At 46.3% G+C, this 24,072-nt stretch overlaps 1 protein-coding gene across 1 annotated transcript; it reads left to right on the forward strand.

Annotated features, from left to right (window-relative positions):
* Positions 1–394: 394 nt before the first annotated feature.
* Positions 395–23,653, forward strand: XPC (XPC complex subunit, DNA damage recognition and repair factor). The gene is made up of 16 exons (XM_077325354.1): positions 395–767; positions 4,800–4,974; positions 5,746–5,861; positions 6,807–6,924; positions 8,002–8,086; positions 9,430–9,587; positions 9,825–9,942; positions 11,360–11,449; positions 12,482–13,420; positions 14,832–14,992; positions 15,476–15,557; positions 17,301–17,435; positions 18,213–18,382; positions 20,393–20,486; positions 21,533–21,622; positions 22,221–23,653. The coding sequence occupies exons 1-16, from the start codon at positions 650–652 to the stop codon at positions 22,431–22,433; spliced, it is 2,862 nt and encodes a 953-aa protein (XP_077181469.1). The 5' UTR covers positions 395–649; the 3' UTR covers positions 22,434–23,653.
* The last annotated feature ends 419 nt before the right edge of the window (positions 23,654–24,072 follow it).

Genomic DNA, 24,072 nt, shown 5'->3' on the forward strand with positions numbered 1-24,072 from the left:
CAGGCCTTCCTTTCGAGAAGGATAGATTCAAATGAGTAGCCGTGTTGGTCTGAAGTGGCACCTTTAAGGCCAACAAAGATTTATTCAAGGCGGGAGCTTTCGAGTGCAAGCCCTCTTCCTTTCGAGAAGACATGCTGAAAATGGCAGAAGCAAGAGAAGGGCAGCTCAAGATGCGCCTTGCGACTAGGAGTCGAGCATGAGTTTGCGTGGATTGGCGGCCACGCGGGTTCTAGCCCCGCCGTGTGCACTGAGATGTTTGCTTGCCAGACGAGGCGAGTTTGTTGTCCAGACGCGCGAAGGCCTCCTCTTGATTCGCATCGCCGCCCTCTTCGCTCCAGCCTGCCGCACGTGTCTCGCCGAGCCGGCACGGAAGGGACGTCAGGAGGGAGGAGGAGGAGCGAGCGAGGGGAGAAGCGCGACGGCGCTGCCTGCGAGGCCCGGCCCCCTTGCTTGACGTCCCGCGGGGGCCCGGGTCTGCGGCTGGGGAGGGGGCACGTGTGACCGGCCGGCCGGCATCCTGCGTGGAGCCAGGCGGGCGTCTAGGCGCGGCCCTGTCCCGATCCAGCCCCGCCTGGGCGAGCCGGTGGCCTTGGGGCGCCTCCGCGTGGCTCCCTTTGTGTGGCGGCAACTCCCGCGCCGCCTCTGGGGCATGGGCAGAAAGCGCAAGGCGGGCCCGCCGCCGCCGCTGGAGGCGCCGCGCAGGAAAGTCCGCGGGAGGGCTGCGGAGGCCGCCTCGGCGCCGGCACCCCCCAGGCAGGAGCAAGACGGTGAGCGGCGCCGCGACTCCCGGCGCTTGCACGAGGGGCAGGCAGCTAAGCGGCGCCGAGTCCAGCAGGAGCTGTCCTTTGGGACAGCCTCTTTGGGACTCCTCCCGGGAGGGAGGGAAGGAGACTTAATTTTGAATCATTTCACCTGCCAGACACAAACTGGAAGGTTGCTGCAAAAGCAGCCTATAATAGTAACGTGGGCTCCTTTTAGATAAAGTCTTGTTCTTCTCACTTGCATAATGCAGTTGCATTTGTCTTACCATGATGTTCTGACTTTTTGTACTCTTAATGTTCTTAAAAAAAATTAAAGACCTCTTCTCACTGTTTTCACAATGAAGTGTTGCTTAGCTGGGTCTCAGTGCTTCAGGCCTTGCTTTCCCTGGGCCATAGATAGATATCTTTAGGATTGCTTTCTTTGACTTTGAGGAAGATAGTTAGGAACACTTTGCAGTGGCTACTGTTGTTACTTGGATTCTTCAAATAATAAAACTAGATATTAACAAACTTAACTGTGCCCCACACGTTGTTCTGATAATAATTAAATAGCAGAATCTGTTGCAATGCAGTGATGGTGCTAGTGTAAATGTCGTTTGAAAGGAAATAGATGTTCAAGGTCCATCATTTGCTATTCCCCATGGTGACTAAGGGGAACTTCTGAAGACCAGGGCTAGAGGGCAACATCAGTGAAGGTCTTGCACTCAGTCGACTGTTAGTTAACTTTTGGGGCAGCTGGTTAGCCACTGTGTGATACAATGTTCTGTACTAGACTAAGTGTGCTTAGAGTAGCCCGTTTCCAGGTGGTGACTGGAGATCTCCTAGGATTGCAATTGGTCTATAGTTGTAGTTGTACATTTTCCGCATTCTGGGGTGGGTTGGGCTAGATGATCCTGGAGCTGCCTTCCAACTCTATGATCTCCAGGTGACAGAGATAACTTCACCATGAAAAAATGGCATCTTTGGAAGGCGGACTCTATGGCAGTATACCCCACTAAAGTCCCTCCCCACACCTCCAAGTATTTGCCAGCTCCTAGGACCACAAGTCAGGTCCTGCATGGGTGTTATTCTTATGTAGAAGATATGTATGTATGTACTGATCCTGTGCATGTTCAGCTAGAAATGAGCCCTGATGTGTCCAGTGGGGCTTTCTCTGAAGTTTGTATCGATGGAATTACAATTACAATTGCATACATTGTATACTGAAATAGGCTTTTGCGAATGTCTTTATAATGAAATCAAAAGATTATTATTATTATTATTATTTATTTGATTTGTATGACCGCCGCTCTCGGAAACCGGCTCGCGGCGGTTCACAACATTTTAATACAATACAATATATTAATCATTAAAATTCCCCATTAAAACCCCATTAAAACAATGACTAAGTCACAATGATGGCGATTAAAACTATTCCCGTACAGGCCCACTGGATGAGCAGAAGGGAACGGAGGATAATTGGGCATAGGATGGAACACTCTGGGGAACCAGGTCAGTTTAGTACTGGTCTCCCCCCTCCGGGGAGAGGGGTCCGATCTTAGCCCCGGGCCATCACCCGGCCTTAGACAAACGCCTGGCGGAAGAGCTCCGTTTTGCAGGCTCTGCGGAACTCAGAGAGCTCCGACAGGGCCCGCAGCTCTTCAGGGAGCTCATTCCACCAGGTAGGGGCCAGGACCGAAAAGGCCCTGGCCCTTGTCGAGGCCAGGCGTGCCTCCCGGGGTCCTGGGATCATCAGCAGATTCTTACCCGCAGAGCGAAGTGCCCTGCGGGGGGCATAAGGAGATAGGCGGTCCCTCAAGTATGCAGGACCCAAGCCGCGTATAGTCTTAAAGGTTAGTACCAAAACCTTGAACCTGATCCGGAAACAAACTGGCAACCAGTGCAGCTGCTTCAGCAGAGGCTGAACATGGGACCTCCAAGATGATTTAGTGAGGACCCGTGCAGCTGCATTCTGTACCAGCTGTAACTTCCGGGTTAGAGACAAGGGTAGGCCCGCGTAGAGCGAGTTACAGAAGTCTAATCTAGAAGTAACCGTTGCATGGATCACAGTGGCCAGGTGTTCCGGGGGCAGGTAGGGCGCTAGTAGCCGAGCTTGGCGTAGATGGAGAAACGCCGTCCGGGCTACCTTAGTGACCTGGGCCTCCATGGAAAGTGAGGCATCCAGAATCACTCCCAAATTCCTGGCTTGGGGCACAGATGACAATTGTACCCCGTCCAGGCAGGGAAGACGCGCTTCCTGTTCCTGCTCCCTTCGGCCTAGCCAAAGGACCTCCGTCTTGGAGGGGTTGAGTCTCAGGCGGCTCTTCCCGATCCATCCAGCCACTGCTTCCAAACAACTGGCGAATTTTTCTGGGGGGAGATCTGGCCGGCCATCCATCAAGAGATAGAGCTGGGTATCATCAGCGTACTGGTGACACCCAAGCCCATAACTCCGTACCAGCTGAGCCAGGGGACGCATATAGATATTAAATAACGTGGGGGAGAGCACCGCTCCCTGTGGCACCCCACATGGGAGTGCAAAGGAGTCGGATAACTCCTCCCCCACAGCGACCCTCTGTGATCTGTTCTCTAGAAAGGAGGATAGCCATTTAAGAGCCACCCTTCCAATCCCAGTATCAGCGAGGCGGTGAACCAAGAGCTCGTGGTCAACCACATCAAATGCGGCTGACAGGTCTAATAGCACGAGAATGGCCGACCCGCCCCGGTCCAGCTGGCGCCGGAGATCATCTGTCAGGGCGACCAGCACAGTCTCCACCCCATGGCCAGGACGGAAGCCAGACTGGTATGGATCAAGGGCCGAAGTTTCCTCCAAAAATGCTAGGAGCTGGTCCGCGGCGGCCCTCTCAACCACCTTGCCCAGGAATGCAAGATGCGATACCGGGCGGTAGCTGGCGGGGTCCCGCGGATTCAGCGATGGTTTTTTCAGAAGAGGGCGAACCACTGCCTCCTTGAGCCGCTGAGGGAATTCTCCCGATGTAAGGGAGAGGTTTATAATCTCCCTCAGGGGAACACCTATCCGTGGGTCGCTGATCTTAAGCAACCACGACGGACAGGGATCAAGGGGGCAAGTGGTCGCCCTCACCGACCCTAGCAATTTGTCCACTTCGGATAAAGAGAGCCGCCTGAAGCCATCAAACCTGATCCCCCGTAACGGCCACGGAGCTTCTAGTTCACGAACTGTATCAACTGTGGCAGTAAGGTCACGACGGAGCGACAAGATCTTATCCGCAAAATAGCTCGCAAAAGCCTCGCAGCCTAGTTCCAATTGACTACTATTTTGATGCCCTCCTTCGAGGGCAGTAAGGGTCCGAACTATCCTAAATAATTGGGCTGGGCGAGAGCTAGCGGACGCGATTTCCGCAGCAAAGTAGTCACACTTTGCCGCTTTCACCGCCATCTCATACACCCTCATAAGCGTGCGATGAGATGTTCTTGTAGCTTCGTCGCGGGTCTTCCGCCACACTCGCTCTAGCCGTCTCACCTCCCTCTTCCTCTCCCGAAGCTCCGCGGTAAACCACGGGGCCTGCTTGAGGCGAGGGCGGAGAGGGCGCTCAGGAGCTATCTCGTCAATGGCGGCCAACAGGCGGGACTGCCAGTCCTCCACCAAGGCCTCCAACGAGACACCGGAGGGCATCGGGTCCCGCAGAGCATTCAGGAATCCTTCGGATTCCATAAGTCTCCGTGGGCGGACTAAAATGCGTCCGTCACCCAAACAGGGGAGGGGTGGCATCCGTAGGCGAGCCTTCAGGGTATGGTGGTCAGACCACGGGTATGGTGGTCAGGGTATGGTGGTCAGGGTATGGTGGTCAGACCACGGAACGATGTTGTTAGCCACCAGATCGATCTCAACACCAGCACAAAAGATATTGTAATGACTGGTGCAATTTGGAGCTAATAATACAATACATTTGGTTTTGAATGTTCATAGAAGTTACTGGTTTGTTTGGACTTCTGATAACCTGGACTGTGATTTAATTATAAATTAAACAGGAATTGCTTTTCCAAAGACATATTTGTTTTTGTTTCTGATTCCATCAGATGATTTTCAGCAGAAAAAAACAAAGAAGATCAAGTCTTCATCTGAAAAAAAGGAGAGAGCTTGTGAGACGAACGTCTACCAGCCACCCGGCAGAAATTCAAGGAAGACGACAACAAAGTCAAAAGCAAAAACAGGGAATAATATAGATGTAGAAGATAAAGAGGGAAAATGCAGGTGAATGGATTTATCAGTATATCCAATTCTCAATATAGCCTTATCTGAGAACACTTCACTCTGAAGACTGGAGCCATGAATAAGCAAGACAGATCTTTCTACAAACTGGAAAAAAATATCTAGGTTTGCTGAACTAATGTGAAATCGTCCCAAAAGTGGGGAGGTTTAAACCCCTTCAGTATGCTACAAACCGCACTTATAGCTTTAAGAAAGAAACACCCTTAGTATGGTGGTTGTTGCTAGGCAACCACAACATTATTGCCAGTCTGCAGAGGCAGAACCCTTTCCGGGAGCATTCCTGCTTTTGATGGAAGACTCATCAGGGCCAGACCTGGCAGCAACCACTTGGCAACTTGCAGCTACCCCATGATAGACTGTGTGGCACAATGCTTAGAGTTTTAGATGAGGATCTGAGAGACCCAGGTTCAAATCCCCTCTACTGTGGAAGCTTCCTTTGAGCCAGTCATGCACTCTCAGCCTAACCTATGTCATAGGGTTGTTGTGAGAATAAAATGGAGGATAGAGTGATGTGAATGTGTTTTTGGTCCTTGTTATGGAGGAAGGTAGGGTGTAAGTGAAGTAAATATAGTTGAAAATGGGGGACAGATAAATGTAGGTTAGGTGGGAAGGAAGCAGGAAAAGGAGATGCTATGGAGGCCTCCAGGGAAGGGAGAGACAAAATAAGTGGGTGAAGGGAAAATGACATGCTCATGCAACTTCTTCTGGGCTGGGGTTTTCTAGTTAGCTACATATTTCTTTCACCCTTTATAGTGGTTTGCCGAGCAGTCATCTACAGAAAGAAGCATCTGCAAAAAGAGAATCTGCCATCAAAAAGAGAGAGGATGAGGAAGAAGAGGAAAGTGAAGATGAGTGGGAAGATGTGGAAGGTAGTCCTTTTCCTTTGGTGTTGTAAAACTAATTTCTACCTAGATTAATCATTCTTTGGGCTTGTTCTTGTGCCGAATTCTTCTGGCTTCATGGTTTCTAATATAGTTTCTTGTTAATTTTATATCAACTTTGGATAAGTTTAAATCATGTGAAACAAAATAGCATAGCCTCTTCCTTTGTGTATGATAACTGGAGTTCCCCCCTAAGGAAAACACAGTACCTAAATGTGAGAGTTGCCTAGTATCAAACAGGGATAGTCCTCCTTCAAATATCAGCCTTCTTCTAGCCATCCTCTTTCTTAAAAAGCCTTGTATTGCTTTGCATAGCTGTTAACTGGGTGCCTGATGTTGTGATGCCATTATTAAAGTGGTATTAATATGCAGCAGTACAGTTGGAATGAACAGACCAAGACTGCATGTCCCACCCATTTAACAGACAAAATCTGTGTTTGGCAAAGTCCCTAAAGCCGGTTGAGAGAGCATGTATCTTTTCTGTGAAACTGAAGCATTCGTAACTTTCAGTTTGGTTTAGTGGTTAGGAGTGCGGACTTCTAATCTGGCGAGCTGGGTTCGATTCTGCACTCCCCCACATGCAGCCAGCTGGGTGACCTTGGGCTCGCCACAGCACTGATAAAGCTGTTCTGACTGCGCAGTAATATCAGGGCTCCCTCAGCCTGACCTACCTCACAGGGTGTCTGTTGTGAGGAGATGAAAGTCTCAAAGCCACTTTGAGACTCCTTCGGGTAGAGAAAAGTAGCATATAAGAACCAACTGTTCTCCTTCTCCTCCTCCTCTTTATGTGATTTCTTCACAATTTGGAAAAGTATGCCTTTAAAAAAGTGCCTAATAAGATAGGTAATCAGCTGTGCATTAGAACTGAAATGCTTGGTAGCTTACTGGACATCATCTGAACAACACAGTTGAGATGGACTCTTCAATTTCCAGAACTTCGTGAGCCTGAGATCGAGATTCTGAAAGACATTTCTCCATTGCCAGCCCTGCCCAACAAAATGGTTGAGATAGAGATTGAAACACCAGAACAAGCAAAGAAAAGAGAGAGAAGGTAAGCTGAGGTTGGGGAGCTCTGTATTCAGAGATCTGTGGTTAGCTTTTCCTTCTCTCCCATGTGGGTCAGCAAACCCAAAGGAGGCCAGCATTTACACAGCTACCAATAGTACATGGTGACTCCAGCTCAGTATCACATCAAGCCTCAGTGTACACAAGTCCAGCTTGCTGCTGCCTTCCGTGCATATTCCTCCATTTACCTTGCCTCCTCACGGAAAGGTGATGGAATAGTTCTGGTTTAAAGCAGACTCCTGGTACCCATAACATGTGAACGTAAGGTTTGGTTTGGACTATGCAAGAGTTCCTTGTGTACTAGATAATCTGTATTGCAGGGTGTTTCCACTTCCTCTAAAATGTCTATTTGCTCAAGGGCCCATTGAAAACCATTGGTCTTGGGCAAATGGAAGTTTTAGTAGAAGAGGAAGCACACACTGCAGCATACACTAGCACATACTGAACCCATTCATAGGACGCAACCCCCACTGTTTTTCCCAACTTAAGAATCTATTCCATTTAACTCCATGCCTACCCTTGTAAAAGAGCCTCTTGTGGTGCAGAGTGGTAAGGCAGCAGAAATGCTGTCTGAAGCTGTCTGCCAATGCGGCTGGGAGTTCAATCCCAGCAGCCGGCTCAAGGTTGACTCAGCCTTCCATCCTTCCGAGGTCGGTAAAATGAGTACCCAGCTTGCTGGGGGGTAAACGGTAATGACTGGGGAAGGCACTGTCAAACCACCCCGTATTGAGTCTGCCATGAAAACGTTAGAGGGTGTCACCCCAAGAGTCAGACATGACTCGGTGCTTGCACAGGGGATACCTTTACCGTTACCCTTGTAAATCTTGGGAAGTTAAAGTTAATTCCTTCCCTGCACTCCATGCAAGAAGGGAAGGAGCATGGCATGTGTATGGAAGTCCAGAAACAAGCTGGGTTTGTGTTTCATCTTGGTTTGAAGCAATGTCTGAGTCTAGCTGCCGAGTGCTGTACCAAGCTATGTGCAAATTATAATGCAAAGAATCTGCTCTTCCATCTTCCTGGCCATGAGTTCTGACTTGACTGTTCTGCATTTTTCATCTGGCAGAGAGAAAAGGCAAGCTGAGTTTGAGACATATCTCCGAAGGATGATGAAGCGCTTCAACAAAGAAGTTCATGAAGATATGCACAAGGTAAGACTGATTTGAGTCATTTTATTTTTACATTTGGACCCTAGAAGGCTTGCAACAACCTTCTCCCCATCTCCAGTTTATTCTTGGGAGATAGGTAGACTTTGAGAGTATGTGGCTGGCCTAAGGTCATCTGATGAGCTTCCATGGCAGAGTGAAGATTCGGATCTGTGTAGTTCCGATCATAATTCCACACTCTAACCCAGAGGTGGGCAAACTGTGGTCCTCCATATGTCCATGGACTACAATTCCCATTCGCTGGCAGGGGCTCATGGGAATTGTTGTCCATGGACATCTGGAAGGGCACGGTTTGCCCACCCCTACTCTAACCACTACACCATAGGAATGTAGTTGGGGAAAGCAAATTACAGGGAACAGGATTGGGATTCTGTTACCTTATTCTGTCTCTTAGGACATTTTCTTGCAGTTTTAACTTACAGAATTACCACCTGAAATATCAATTATGTTATTCCGAGGAAGAGAACCCTAGTAAACTGAAATGTAATTTTTTGTGCAGGTGAGATTCTTTTTTAAAAAACAGTAACTTTAACTGGTAAACCAAAAAGGGTCCAAATACAAGGAATGATTGCTAGTACATTATGGTCAATTCAATTAACAATGAATTCCAACCCTAACTAAGGTCCGTTTACAAGGAAAGAGAGACGGGAAAACATCTAATTTCAATACAAAAATCATTCCACAGACTTGGGATGATGACAGGGCAGGGCTTGCTTTTAATAGTCACTGTTCCTGCCTCATGGATGTTGGCAGAGTTTAAATAGGAAAAGAGGGGTGCAGCAACAGGAAGCTTAAAGAATAAAATAGCTTTATTTAGAAGCCATATTGTAATGAAAGAGAGATCTAACTGATCTGTTGTCCTGATTCAATTTATTCTGTTCTGGAGGCAAGCAGGGAGGAAGTGACTCAGAGGAGCAGGAAGTCTCCCACTGAGCAAATCAGGGCATAGGAGGAGAGTGTTTCAAAAACATCAAGAAGTTTCCAATCTAAATATGATTGCTATATATCCCCTCCGACGCCCCTGTAGGAGATCCTTCCTATTCTGTTCAGTCATGCACGCTACAGATTTAGTATCTTCCAACAATGAAAATACACTGATAATATACACTGAGGTTTGACAAATATAGGTAGTGGAGTGGGAAGGAGTGATTGATGTGTTGGGTTCCTAGAACAAATTTGGTGCAATTTGGGAGTGCCCTTTTTGATTTCCACACTCAGAGCAGCATCATTAACCTAAACATTTATATATTATTATTACTTTTTGGATTTTTATATTGCCTCTTTTCCCTAATTTGCTGCTTTCTCTATTGGGGACCTTTATCCAACAGGTGCACTTACTGTGCTTGTTAGCAAATGGTTTCTATCGGAACAGAATCTGCAGTCAGCCAGATCTCCAAGCGATTGGCCTTTCCATTATCCCTGCTCACTTCACCAAAGTGCCTACCGATCGTGTAGACCGCTTGTATCTGTCAAACCTTGTGAAATGGTAAGAATCTCTCTCCATGATCATCTATTTGGGTTCTGTCTTCAGTGAGACAAAGTAGAAATATTTCTTTCCATGTGCGTAGCCATCTAAGTGTAAGCTTTCTATCCTTTTAAAAAAATGTTAATTGTAAGATTGGGTAAGACTGGGAGAGCATAAGTCCCCTAAAAAAGGAGGGTGCAGTATGAAGAAGCTGGCAGAAGAGTAGAAACAAAATAAAGCATGGTTTTGTTCTTCAAGGTTTGTAGCAACCTTTACAGTCAACAGTGAGCTCTCCACTGACGAAGAAAGTTGGCAGTCCACCTTGGAACGGCGGTTTGCTGTCTATGCAGCGCGAGATGATGAAGAGTTGGTCCATGTGAGTGACAAGACTTTTAAGAACAAAAGTTTTCTGTGAATGCAGAGTTTTTGAAATAAGAGAGAACTTTTTCGTGAACCCCCAAGTGGATGCTCGCTGCCACCTCTACGGCTGTTCTCTTGTAAGGTTTTCCACCCATGTGGCTCCTCCAGTCATGTCTCTAGCATACCATGTAAGTCACACCGATTTCTGCTAACTCCAGAGGTCATTAAAAGATTTATTTTTTCTTCTGAGACTCGAGACAGATGGCATGGTGCCAGACAATGCAGTTTGAGTGGTCTAATAAGCAATGCAAAAAGTATCTTTAGTTTTGCTGCCCCGAGTCCTATCAGATATGATAAACAAGTCATGCAAAAAATGGAGTTACAAATTAGCAAATGATGCCATAAGAACAGGATAATAGCACACTCATGCCATACACAAAGGGTTAGTTACTGCCCTATTCTTTCTCAAAGCTGCTTCCTGAATCATTCCATTGTACCATGATGGTGGTGAAAATTGCTTTTGAGTCACAGCCAACTTATGGCAACTCCATATGGTTTTCTAGGCAAGAGAATTTCAGAAGTTATTTGCCATAACCTGCCTTTGCATAGTGACCATGATATTCCTTGGTGGTCCCCCATCCACATACTAAACAGGGCCAACCCTTCTTGGTGTTTGATATCTGATGAGATTGAGCCAGCTTTTCAGGTCAAAGCAGTATACTGGAGCCTTGATGACAAAAATTCCTTCCAGACAATTCTGTTTTCCATAGTTCGTAGAGTGGCAATACTGCGGCTTCTTCCTGGATTCCTTGTATGTATAGCTGCTTTTTGTAACCTGTTTTTTACTACCTGAAGGAGTGTCAAAGTGGCTTACAATCGCCTACCCTTCCTCTCTCCACAGCAGACATCCTGTGAAGTAGATGAGGCTGAGAGAGCTCTGTGATTGGCCCAAGGTCACCCAGCTGACTGCCTGTGGAGGAGGAGTGGGGAATCAAACCCAGTGATCCAGATTAAGGCCACTGCTCTTAACCGCTGCACCCAGCTGGTTTTTAATCGTTTCAGAAAGTGAGGGTCACCACAAAGAATGCCTGGCAGCTATAGATCTTAGCCATTTGCAGAGTAGCACCTTCTGATGGGCAAAAGCTTGCTGCTAGAAAAGCCTTTGAGGCAGAAGCTTTTGTATGGAATCCCAACAGCCCTGGAGCAGCCATGCAAGTGGCAGCAGCCACAGAAACTGTGTGCAATGTCTGGGCTGTGCCAATATCTGAGCTGTGGCACATCTGCTATAGGGGAAGTGCCATTTTCATTGCTTTGCATTCCATTGGGCCTGGAAATAACTTGTCCTGAGGTCACTGGGGAAGTAGGGAAATGCCTTTACATATGGGGGATCACGATGTGCCAAAACAGAACATTTATGTTTGTGTTTTAAATAGATATTCATGCTCATCCTGCGGTCCTTGCAGCTTCTGTGTCGGCTTGTCTTGTCTTTACAACCCATTCCTTTGAAAGAACCAGCAGGGAAGGTAAGATGGAACATTAAAGCACCTGGTAGTGAGATCTCTTTGGGCAGACATGCGTTCAGATTTCTCATCCCCCCCCCCCCAAAATCCTATTTTTGTTTGCTTGTCTTTGTTTCATCAAGTCAGATTCAAAGCTTGGCTGGGATCCATGAAAGAGTTTCCACCAATGGAAGGGGAAGGGTGATTCTCACTAATTCCCTCCTCCTGCTACAGGCCCCTGGCTCCTCCATTATGCTGTTCCTGGGAAACCCTGTGTCTCCGAGGAGTAGTATTTTAGGCCAGGGGTAGTCAACCTGTGGTCCTCCAGATGTCCATGGACTACAATTCCCATGAGCCCCTGCCAGTGTTTGCTGGCAGGGGCTCATGGGAATTGTAGTTCATGAACATCTGGAGGACCACAGGTTGACTACCCCTGTTTTAGGCTACAGTGTGAGGAGGCAGATGAGAAAGCTGTTAGAGCCAGTTTGGTGTAGTGGTTAGGAGTGCGGACTTCTAATCTGGCATGCCAGGTTCGATTCTGCGCTCCCCCACATGCAACCAGCTGGGTGACCTTGGGCTCGCCACGGCAATGATAAAACTGTTCTGACTGAGCAGTGATATCAGGGCTCTCTCAGCCTCACCCACCTTACAGGGTGTCTGCTATTTGGAGAGGAATGGGAAGGCGACTGTAAGCCACTTTGAACCTCCTTCGGGTAGGGAAAAGCGGCATATAAGAACCAACTCTTCTTGTTCTTCTTCTTCTCCTCTGACAGAAATCCCTTTCATCAGAAATGTTTGATGGATCCTGATTCACTGGATTCTAATGCATTTGTCTTTCTGAATTCCGCAATCACACTAACCATAGTTAGTTTAATCAAACTGTGGCTTTGTGTGATTCTGAACAGAGCCAAACAATAAATGTACAGACCAGATACTTCAGAACATAGTACTATTGACTTAGTAGCTATCTTTCAAGATGTTGGCCTAATATTGTAAAGAGTTTAAGTTTCCTTCATTGTCTTACAGTCCACAGAAACCTCCTTTTCTTTATTTCAGTTAAAGCCCCCGACCAAGAAGCGTTCTGTCAATTTAGTCTCGGAGGAATTGGATAGTTCTGCCAAAAAGCCTAGAGTTACACCCAAAAAATGCCCACAACTAAAGAACAAGCAAAGAGCAGGCCAAGAGGAGATTGCATCAAAGAACAGGAAACCAAATTCCCCTGAAGCCAAGAGGAAAATAAGTAGATCTAAGGTACTGAGAGGTTCTCAGAAAGAAATGGAAACTGGTGATGGTGAAAATAACTCAAAGGGAAGGGAAGGGTTGGGGAAGCCCAAAAATGACCGCCAACGAAGAGTAGCCTCAAAAGTGTCTTACAAAGAGGAGAGTAGAAGTGATGAGGGCAGTGATTCTGAATTCCACGCTTCGGAAGATGATCAAGATGACAGCAGCATCTCTGATGATGATTTTGAAACTACTGATAGGAAGCACAGGCCCTCAGTGGGCACACCTAAAGCAAGAGCAGCACTTAACAATAGAAGGAAACATGCACCATCAGTGCTGAAAGAACCCAAGGATTCAGACAACGCTGAGCTTTTGTTGAGGAAAACCCCGCTTTCCAGTTCTTCAAACCCAAGGAAAAGGAACAAAATAATTTCTAGTAGTGATGAAGAAGAAGGAAGCCAGGAGCCAGTTATCCAGCGAGGCACAGATGAATGGGTGGAGGTTTTCGTGGAACGAGAAGGCAAGTGGGTGGATGTGAACTGTGTTCATGGCACAGTTGGCCAGCCTTCACTGTGCTTCAGATATGCCACCAAGCCGGTGTGCTATATTGTTGGCTTTGACAATGATGGGTGTGTAAAGGACGTGACACAAAGATATGATCCAGCATGGATGACTTCAACCAGGAAAAGCCGTGTGGATGCCCAGTGGTGGAATGACAGTCTGGAACCATACAGAAGCCCATTTGTGGAAAGGGAGAAGAAAGAAGAAAAGGAGGTAAGTACTATGGAATTGGTAAAGGTTTTTTTTAATTCTGCGTGACTGAAAAGGGTTCCAAATTGGCTTGGTGCTCCCCTTAATATTTAAATATTCTTGAAAAGAAAATAAGGGGAGGGGGAATGGGAAAATGGAATGCAGAGGTCTGAGGTGCAGGCTAGATTTTAGTGGGGTGGGTTTCATGAAATGGCTTTAGGGAGTGACTAAAAGATAGCAGACTCTTCAATCTACAAGCGTGGCCCAGAGGGTAGTAAATACCACATTAGGCATGCCTACTAAATTAGTAGTTTGCATTTGGATTCGATTATGTTACAAGTTATATGCTGAGTAGATCAGTGATCAGTTGTGCCGGAGTTGCTTGGAGGGAAAGGAATAATTGGGCGACTCACCGTCCAGTGAAATTTTATTTTTCACCAAAAAAACCCGTTGCAGAGTTTGTTCGTGGAGTATTTTAGTGATGAAAGTGACCTGGCCTAGTAGGTACTGTATTCCTCTGGCAGGCCTCTGCTGAATCGGGCAAAGTCTCTTTTTTACCCTCTGGTTTCCAATAGGGACTAAGCAGATAAGCCATAACCAAGGCCTGAAGGCACAGAAACTTCTATACCTCTGAGCCTGGAAATTCCATTTAGCAATTGTGGCTGATGATAGATGAGCCATCCATTCATTGGATACAGTGAGCTAGATTGTTTTGATTCCGTGATCCCTATAAGTCAAACATGATGTCAAGTCACAGGTGACTCACAGCAACCCCTTCAAGTTCTACCTCATGGGGTTTTCCAGGCAAGAGATGAGCAGAGGTCTTCTGCTATTGCCTTCCTCTGCATAACAGCCACAGTGTTTGATGGTGAGCTGTCATCCAATTACTGAGGGCTGTTGATCTTCTGAGCTCTGACTAGATCGAGCTTATCTGGACAATTAGGGCCGCTACCCATCCCTATAGATTAGGAACGAGATATCTATAATAAAGACCTTGCAAAAGCGACTGAGCTAGTTGAGCCCTAATACTAAAAATTGCTTTCAGGGATGCCCTCGGTTCATATTATATCCTGACTGTATCAGGAATAGTTGCCTTTTTTTAACTCTCCTTGTATATAGAGTGTCTGAGACCTGATTCATGCAGGAGTGTGTTCTGCTGCTGTCTTTTCACTTATTTTATTCAGCCCTTGACTCACAGCTGAATTTGTGAACTGAACTCCACAAGAACATATTTCTTCTGAGATGGTGTCAGGTGATATGAAACATCCATTTGTGGTGTTAACCTGTGATGGCTCATCCACACCTATAGATCATCACGTGATCAAATGATGAACATACAGGAGTTTGCTGTCCATAGTCTCCCAACTGCTGCAGAATGAACATATTTGTGGGGTATAAACTCTGAAGTGTGCCATTGACAGTATGGTTCTCACAGTTTCTAGCTCAGCTTCAAGACCAACCCCTCCCGAAAGCCATTGGTGAATACAAGAATCACCCACTTTATGCCTTACAGAGGCATCTCCTCAAATATGAAGCCATCTACCCTGAATCTGCTGCTGTGCTTGGATACTGCCGAGGGGAGGCTGTGTACTCCAGGTGAGACGTCCCTCAGGTGTGTATAGGATCAGTACTTTCTGTGTAAAGACCATGGAAATGCTGTATTTGTTACAGAGGACTGAATCCAGCATCTTGAGAATCTCAGCTTTCATTTTTTATAAGAGGCTTTCTAGCTCTTATGGCTGTGAAGAACACTTTTGAACATGTGTGGACAATGCCTGGTAAAATTTCAAAAGAATTTATTGTTTTTGTGGGGAGGGGGAGCATAGGCCTTTATTAGCCCACATTGTTCATTGGCTTTATGCATGAGAAGCAGAATATATAATGCAAAATTATAACCATTTGCAAAGTTGTTTAATTTGTACTGACAGCAGAACTGTCTTTTTTTTTTTTTAGAATGTGGGTTGCATTAGCACTGTTCTGTTCTCTCTTTTTAGTGTTAATACAGAATAATAACCAGAGTCATTGTGCATACAGCTTTTGCATTGGGAAAGGATGCTGTCTTACTTGGATTTTTTTCAGGGACTGTGTCCACACACTGCACTCCAAGGACACATGGCTGAAGCAAGCTCGAGTAGTGAGGCTTGGGGAAGTGCCATATAAGGTATGGGAAGTGAATAGCAACTTTCAGAAGGAGTTGCTAAAGTATGCATGCACAAGACTGTTCACCTGAGATGGAACCTGTCCAGAGGGTAACCAGAGTGGGAAAGACATGTATCCTAATAACCCTGGAGGGCTGCGTTGGCGAGTTCCTTCCATTTAAGGTGACCAGGATTAGAGTAGATAGAATCATTCAGTCATAGAAACATGAGAGCCCTGTTGGAGCAGACCAGTGGTCCATATAGACCAACACCCTGTTTTACACACTGGCCAACCAGTTGCTCTGGAAATAGGGCATGGAGGCCACAGTCTTCCTCTGATCCTGCTTCTTTGTGCTGTAATTCCAGGGTGTATTGTCTCTACATATGGAAGTTCATGGCTAGTAGCTATTGACGGACCTATCTTCCATGAATCTGTCTAATCCCCCTATAGAAACCATCTTTACCAGTGGCCTTAGTTTCAACATTTAGCAAAACATTCCACATTTTAATCCACTCATTAAATAAAGTGGTACTTTTGTCCACCCTGAATCTACTGCCTATCAACTTTATTGAATGCCCCCAAGTTCTAGTATCCTGGGAGAGGGGGGGAAAGTTCTCTGTCTACTCTCTCTATCCTGTCTCAACTTTTTTACTGTTGAAAAACCCCTGAAATATTCTCCAGGCTTTAAGAAACCCCGAGAGTTGCACGATCATGCAAGATATGGTTGAAAAGCATAGCTGTGTACACGCCCACCCAGGGCCCCTCCCCTTCCCACATCCTCCAGGCCCATCACTGGTCATTTTGAGGGGGTAGGTCGACATGACCCTATATGGTCATATCGCCCTATAAATGTTTAACAAATTTAAGAAATATACGAAAAATTAATTAACTCCCACCTATTCAGGAAACCCTTCCAGGGCCATCAAGAAACCCCAGGGTTTCAGAAAACCCTGGTTGAGAATATGGGCCAGAGCACCTTTCCTAGAAGGCAGGCTTAGTTGTCCTCTTCAGTTCTCTCTCCCGCCCATACACACATCATCATCTATTATCCTTTCTGAGATACAATGACCAGAATTGCACAAAGTTCTCCAGATGAGGCCACACAGTAGCTCTATACGACAGCTTTACAATATTGTCGGTTTGACTTCCAGTCCTTTTCCCAGTCTTTCCAAGCATGGAGTTTGCCTTCTTCACAGCTGCTGCCCATCGAGTCAATGAAGGCAATGGTTTATTATCCTTTCTCGGCTTCTACCCAATTTGCTCCTTTCCAAGCATCACCCTCTTTCCTCCCTTCTTTACTCTGTTGTTTTCCCTCTCTCTCGTTTTGCTCATATTTCTCCTTTTGGATGTTTCCATGCCCTTACCAGGCCTGGTTTAAGCTTCTGTTTTTCATTATCAACTCTTTTCAACCTCTTCTGGTAGCTTTTCCACTCTAGTGATTGTCTCCTCTTAGACAAGCCAGAAATTACTTTGTGTTTCATTCTCCCATCCTAGCTTAGACTTGAGTTCCCCAACATCTGCATCTCTCCCTCCTGATCCCTGGAAGTCCCTTTCAGTCTGAAGAGATCTTAATGAAGTACTGCCCCATGCAAAGAACTGTTCTCGCAATGGGAGGAATAGCGCCTCTTTCTGTTTGTTCAGATAGATACCTGACTGCACGCAGTTTGGTCTAAAACATATCTAAGCAAACCTGCTGTTTTGGCCCCATCCCCACTGGAAGGAGTGCCTGTGATGTGTGCAGCATTCACCTGTCTTGTTTGCACAGATGGTCATAGGCTACTCTAACCAGGCCAGGAAGGCACGAATGATGGAACCTGCAAACCGGGAGAAAAAGGACTTGGCACTCTTTGGTCTCTGGCAGACGGAAGTTTATCAGCCCCCTGTGGCGGTAGATGGAAGGGTAAGCTGGAGAACAGGTCAGATCTGATGGTGAGGCTTTGATAATCTAAACTTTAACATCTGCACTACTATATCCGCCTGCTGACTTGTGTGACATAATAATTTTGATGGTACTGCTCATACAGCCTTCCACGTGCATCTTGTCCTAACAAAAAGTGTTGGCTCAGCAAGTCAGGCTGTAACCTGTTCTGAATTTCTCCAGAAAGGTGGACATACATCCTCGTGTTGGCTGTGGATAGGGCACGTGCACTTAAATTTCCACCTTTCAAAAGCAAAAGAATGGATCGAGAGGACTTAGCTCTTTCCCATTCCCTGCTCCTGCCAATAAAAGTGGTGATTAGAACTGATGGGGAATCAAGGACCTCTATACTTGTGAAAGCTTCAGCGGCTTTTGTGGAATGTTGAACTGGGCCAGAGTTGGTTAAAGCTGTTTGTGGATTGCCCTTTACAGCCAATAATAGGTTGTTACAAGTATGGCGTTCCACCAGTATCTTCCAGTATGATTTTCAAATCTGACAAGATAGTGAAAATGCAGGTTAATAATATTATTTTAATAAGTATTCTTATACAGCTACAGCCTTTTAAGCACAACATATAGAATTTCATCTAATGCTTTTTGTTCCTGTGAGCTCATGGATACTCAGTCTGCGGGAGGTTTTCCTCTAAATTTTATAGTTTTAGACAGCAGTGGTCATCTCAGCAAGAGGCAATTTCTGTTTTAAAATATTCGTTTCGGTCCTTCTGACGTGTTTCACTCTTCCTTTTTTCTTCCTTTCAGGTTCCTCGGAATGAATTTGGAAACGTGTATCTTTTCCAGCCCAGCATGTTGCCTGTAGGCTGTGTGCAGTTAAAGCTTCCCAACCTTCACCGAGTGGCCCGCAAACTGGACATTGATTGTGTTCCGGCTGTTACTGGATTTGATTTTCATGGTGGCTATTCACACGCAGTGTACGTCACAGTCCTGCTTTCTGGTCTTGTTCAGTCTCCAGTGGGGTCATGTGTGGGGCCTGTTTCATCAGTGGAGAATGTGTCTTAGATATAGGTAGGCTGAGAAGGTGTGATTGGCTGAAGGTTGTCTGGCTGTCTTCCAGGACAGAGTGGGTATCCCTGCTTTCCTTAGAAACTTTCTGGGTATGGTCCTGGTAGACTCTCTCCCTCTTGCCTACATCATAGTTTTTTTTGCAAGGATAAAATGCAGAAGGGAAGAAGGTTGTGAGCTACTCTGGGCCCTCACTGGGAAGACAAGTGCTGTATTTAAATGAAGTAAGATGAACATAAAAAGCCTCTTGTGGCGCAGAGTGGTAAGGCAGCGACATGCTGTCTGAAGCTGTCTGCCCATGAGGTTGGGAGTTCGATTCCAGCAGCCGGCTCAAGGTTGATTCAGCCTTCCATCCTTCCGAGGTCGGTAAAATGAGTACCCAGCTTGCTGGGGGGTAAACAGTAATGACTGGGGAAGGCACTGGCAAACCACCCCGTATTGAGTCTGCCATGAGAATGCTGGAGGGCATCACCCCAAGGGTCAGACATGACCCAGTGCTTGCACAGGGGATACCTTTACCTTTAAGATGAACATAACAACAATATACAATTCTGGCTGATGTCGAGTTCCCCATCCTGCTTTATTTTTCCCCCTTTTCCATGATATTCAGGCAGCAGAAATCAGGCTGGATTATTCAAGATTCCTCAAGAGATGTAGCTAGTTCCAAAATTGGCATATGGAATGAAATATTGCTCATGTGGGATGCATGCTGATTTCCCTTCTTAGTACTGTGGTTTTCACAGAATAATCCCTCCCATCTCCCCACAATGTATGTTTGCTTATTTGAGGATTTTTATACTGCCCCTCCCAGTAGTACTACCTTGGGGTGGCTTACACGATATAAAATCAAATAACTTGGTACAATTAACAAACCATTTTAAAACTACAATTATTGTTGCATCAACAGACAGTAATGACTTGTAGCCAATAGGTGTTAAATTGGAGGAAGCAAGGGGAGGAGGGGAGGCCTGAGATTTAGATCTAGTGTTGTTATCCAGCTGGCCTCACACATAAGCCCGGGAGAGGAGCTCCATCTTGCAGGCCCTGTGAAACTCAGAGAGTTCCCACAGGGCCCTGATCGCTCTTGGGAGCTCATTCCACCAGGAAGGAGCCAGGGCCTTTTTGGCCCTGGCTTTGGTTGAGGCCAGGCAGATTTCCTTAGAGCCAGGAATCCTTAGCTGATTCACAGTGCTTGATCAAAGAGCTCTCTGGGGAACATATTCAGAGAAGCAGTCCCTCAGATATGGGCATGAAGCATCAGAAGTACCTTGTCCAGCATTCATATGCGTCCCTTCCCCTCTTTGCGATGCTCAAGAAACAGGAGAGAAAACACAGGTGAAGCAAAGGTAAGTGATTCTGAAATCACTGAGTGGACGGAGGAATAATGTCACCCAAGTACAAAGAAAAACTGTCCAGGAAGCCTAATATAAGCAGCTATGGCAACAGGGATGCCCGTTTTTCTGTCTCATTTGTATTCTGCTCCCCCCTGCCCTCAAATGAATTAAGCAAATCACGTGTGGGTTATGTGAGGCTAAGAGGAATTAGGTGAGGTTGAGGGGAAGTGACTGGGCCCAGGGCTGTCCAGTGAGTTTCAGGGCCAAGCAGAGAGCTGAGCACGTGTCTTGCAGCTAGGCCAACACCCTGTCCACTTCACTATGCTGTTTCTGGTGCTAGCTCAGGAGCTTGTCTCAGCAACACAGTCTCTGCATTCTGTGAAGGGAACCGGGTGCCAGTTGCCACTGCCCAAAGACAGAACTCTGTTGGTGTTTCTCACCAGCCTTGTTGGTTTCCAGCACAGTCGGGGGGCCCAAGATGTCTGATCATGTCATAATGAACCTTCCCATGGAAGTACTGTTAATCTGTTGAATCAACACACAAACAATATGTGGGTGGCTTGATTAGTATGTTCTCCTCCCCAGTACCGAAGGCTACATAATCTGTGAAGAATACAGAGAGGTGCTTGTTGCTGCCTGGGAGAATGAAGAAGCAGAGAGGGAAAAGAAAGAAAAGGAGGTAAGAAAGATACTTGTGAGAGTCCATCTGTTCTCCCCTTTCAGAGAATTGAACGGGCATTGATAGACCTGGAGAGCATTAGTGAGCAAGGTTGTTCCTTAATCATGCATCTGGTGAACAATAAAGTGTTTTTACCATCTCTAAACCGCTCCTGTGGAGCAGTTAAAAATAAAACAGTAAGGGCTAGGTGGGAGGAGAAAGGGGCGGGGGCAAGTCCGTGATAAAAACTTTGCGGCTCCTGATTGGCCCGTCTGAGTGTCACTGCGCAGCTCCCCATTGGCCACATGGCCCGTCCTGGACTCCGCACTGAGTGGGCCGGGGCAAGAGGCTTCGGCGCCGGGCAAGGAGTGTCTTCGATGCGGTGGTCTTGTTTCTTTCCCGCCGACGAGGCCGGGACCTTGGGCAGGGTGGGGAGTGGCGGGAAGGCTTCGACACGCCCAGAAGAGCTCTTCTGGCCACGCCAAAGCCAGGACCTTGGGAGGGGGCGGAGGGGGGAAATGCATCGCCGCGGCGAGATGTGCCAGGCCTGCTCCTTTTGCCGCACTGAGCCTGGGGTGGAGGGAGGTGCCCGAAAAGCCTTTGCAAAGATCAGGCAAAGAGACGCGCCCAGCCTGCTCCTGTCGCCGTGCCGGGGCAGCCACATCCAGGGGGGGAGAGGAGCCGGCGGGGACGCTACGGTGGGGGGGCCCGCAAGTTGCCCTGCGAGCCCTCCTGCCCCACCTGCACCCATGCTTTGCCCTGAGTTTCTAATAATAACCTCTACTCAGATGGTTCCTAAATGTTTGTGTGCTTGGGTTATCACCTGGTTGTGAATTTGGGGGTGAATTTAACATTAGGGATGCCTTACTTTTGCAATTGGAATCCCTCTTGTCAAGATCAGTTCAGTTCAACACAATGCATAGTAAGTTACGGCCCCAGCAAAGAGTTTAATCATGATTTGGACAACTAGTTTTTTTCCTTTAGTGTTGTTCTAAGATATAACGCCTACAGGTTTTTTAAAAAATTGTGCCTTCCACTTCCTAATCTTGGGTGAATTGTAAACACAGAAGCGGGAGAAGAGAGTGTTGGGGAACTGGAAACTGCTGGTGAAAGGAGTTCTGATCCGAGAGAGACTGAAGAGACGCTACTCCACTAAGGTCTGAGCTCTTTCTCTTGCTTGAATGTTGTCACTGCTGAGATTATTCAGAATTGTATGAAAAGCTACATTTGACTCCTGAATAAAGAGCGTGAGCATGTGTAAACTGTTTTTGAACTGGAACAGAGTCCTGTCCTTTCCCTAAAATCTGTGTGCAGTTCCCTTCTTCTATATTTCAGCAAAGGCCATCTTGTGATGCTGCAGCTCCCTTAGATGGAAAACATTTGCTAAGTGTTGTTTCGTGTGCCGTTTGCCATACTGATCAGTCAGCTGATTTGGCTGAGGTCGACCTGAACCACTGCTTCCCACGGGCCTTCCCTGAGCCTATGGCACCCACCATAATTCCACCCAACCCACTGAGCTGTCAGGAGTTACTTTAATGTTTAATTTTTTCTATGGTTCCATATTGCTTGTTGTTTCACTTCATTCATTATTGTTAATCTAAGTTATCTGTATTGTTTCTGTTCTGTTTTATGTGAACTGCCCCGAGCCTTTGGGGAGGGTGATATACAAATTGATTGATTGAATGAATGAATGAATGATTTGCTGTTCCAAAAGGGAATTTTCCCAGTCTTAGTTAAATCTTTCAACTCTTCCAGAATGAGGCAGCAGACGGCACGATGGGAAGGGAGACGGGGTTCTCCTCTGATGAAGAAGGACCGAGCTCAGAGACCCTCGCTGGGGATATGGCTGTTGCTTGGCCTCAAAATCGGCAAGTGGAGAAACAGAGTGGAGGAGAAAAAAGAAACCGAAAGAGTCAGAGGGAGAAGAAAGGAGAAGCAAAGCATTTGTTCCCATTTGAGAAGCTGTGACCAGGAGTTGATACTGGGCCTTTGCTGAAACCCATATTGCCAAGGGAAAACATCCGTGGCATCTCTCAAACCAGCCTGTAATCGGAAACTTAACAAATTCCATTTTTATATTGACTGCAAACTGGAGACTTGGACTTGTGTCAATATATACATAGAGCAATATTTGCGATACTTCAGGGAGCAAAAACTTCCATCTAGGCCACAAAATGGACATTTTTCTACACAGTGTAGTTCCAAATAGGAATGATGTTGAAAGGCTTTGAGTCACAAGTTCTATTCTCATCTTTTAAGAGCTTTAGGTCTTCCACTTTAATTTGTGGGGTTATGTGACAGAGTGACTTGACAACAACAACAACAAAAATATTGGTTTATTAGAAACCACCAGTCTTTCATGAGGAATCCTTGCAGACCTCCTTTTTCCATTGAACTTCCTTGTAATTTCTTATTTTGGAATCAGTTGCTGCGCTCATCTTTTGCTTTGGTTTGTTCCAAAGCAGCTGGAGAAGAGCCCCAAAGATGTCACAATTAGCTTGAAGGTAGTGGAAGTGAAATTTTGAATTTGCAAATGGGCAAGAATTCTTGGTGAGTTCAGGGTGTAGACTGCTTGCACAATTAAGGCATGATCCATTAGGATGTTGTTCTACACCGGGTCCATTGAAATAAAATGGCAGCTTTAGAACACCATTGTGTCCTTGTACAGATCCTGTTTATTTCGGCAGGGCTTGCATAGGAGCACTTCTCAATGAATCATGCACCCGCAACACAGGGGACTTTTCCTAATGTTACTATGGGGCCACTGGAAAACTTGATGTTGGAGAATGTTTTTCTGGTGATGATTTTCTCCTTGGTATCCTCACAAATTGTTACGGGGTTATGGTGATAGCTTTAGTTAAGCTCTTCTGATTCATATTCCAAGCACTATGAGTTAATACAACCTAAATAGGATTTTCTTGCACATATGCTTACATTCTGCCTTTACACACATCATGAAAATTATATAAATACTTGTGTTCAGACTGCCTTGATTTAGATGTACTTTTATTGCAGAAATATTCAAATTGTACCATTACACAAGATTTAAGTACACAGTGTAGTTCCTGTATTTTTTTTAAACATCCAATTACTTGGACCTGATTGCAGTTAGCTTTTAGCACTTTAAATATGTCCAAAATTATTTTTATATTCAATCCTTGAGGGGGAAATAAACTCTCTAAGATATACGCGCATCCAGTTCTTTCCATTCATAGTAATTGTTGAATGAATGCTACAAATGCATAGTCAGAGGACTTCAGCAGCTTAAAAGGTAAAGGTAAAGGTATCCCCTGTGCAAGCACCGAGTCATGTCTGACCCTTGGGGTGACGCCCTCTAGCGTTTTCTTGGCAGACTCAATACGGGGTGGTTTGCCAGTGCCTTCCCCAGTCATTACCGTTTACCCCCCCAGCAAGCTGGGTACTCATTTTACCGACCTCGGAAGGATGGAAGGCTGAGTCAACCTTGAGCCGGCTGCTGGGATTGAACTCCCAGCCTCATGGGCAAAGCTGTCAGACGGCTGCCTTACCACTCTGCGCCACAAGAGGCTCAATCAGCAGCTTAGACTACACTATTCTCTCTACAATCTCAACATAACTGGCAGCCAAA

This window comes from Paroedura picta, chromosome 3, assembly GCF_049243985.1.
Source record: "Paroedura picta isolate Pp20150507F chromosome 3, Ppicta_v3.0, whole genome shotgun sequence".
Lineage (NCBI taxonomy): Eukaryota > Metazoa > Chordata > Lepidosauria > Squamata > Gekkonidae > Paroedura > Paroedura picta.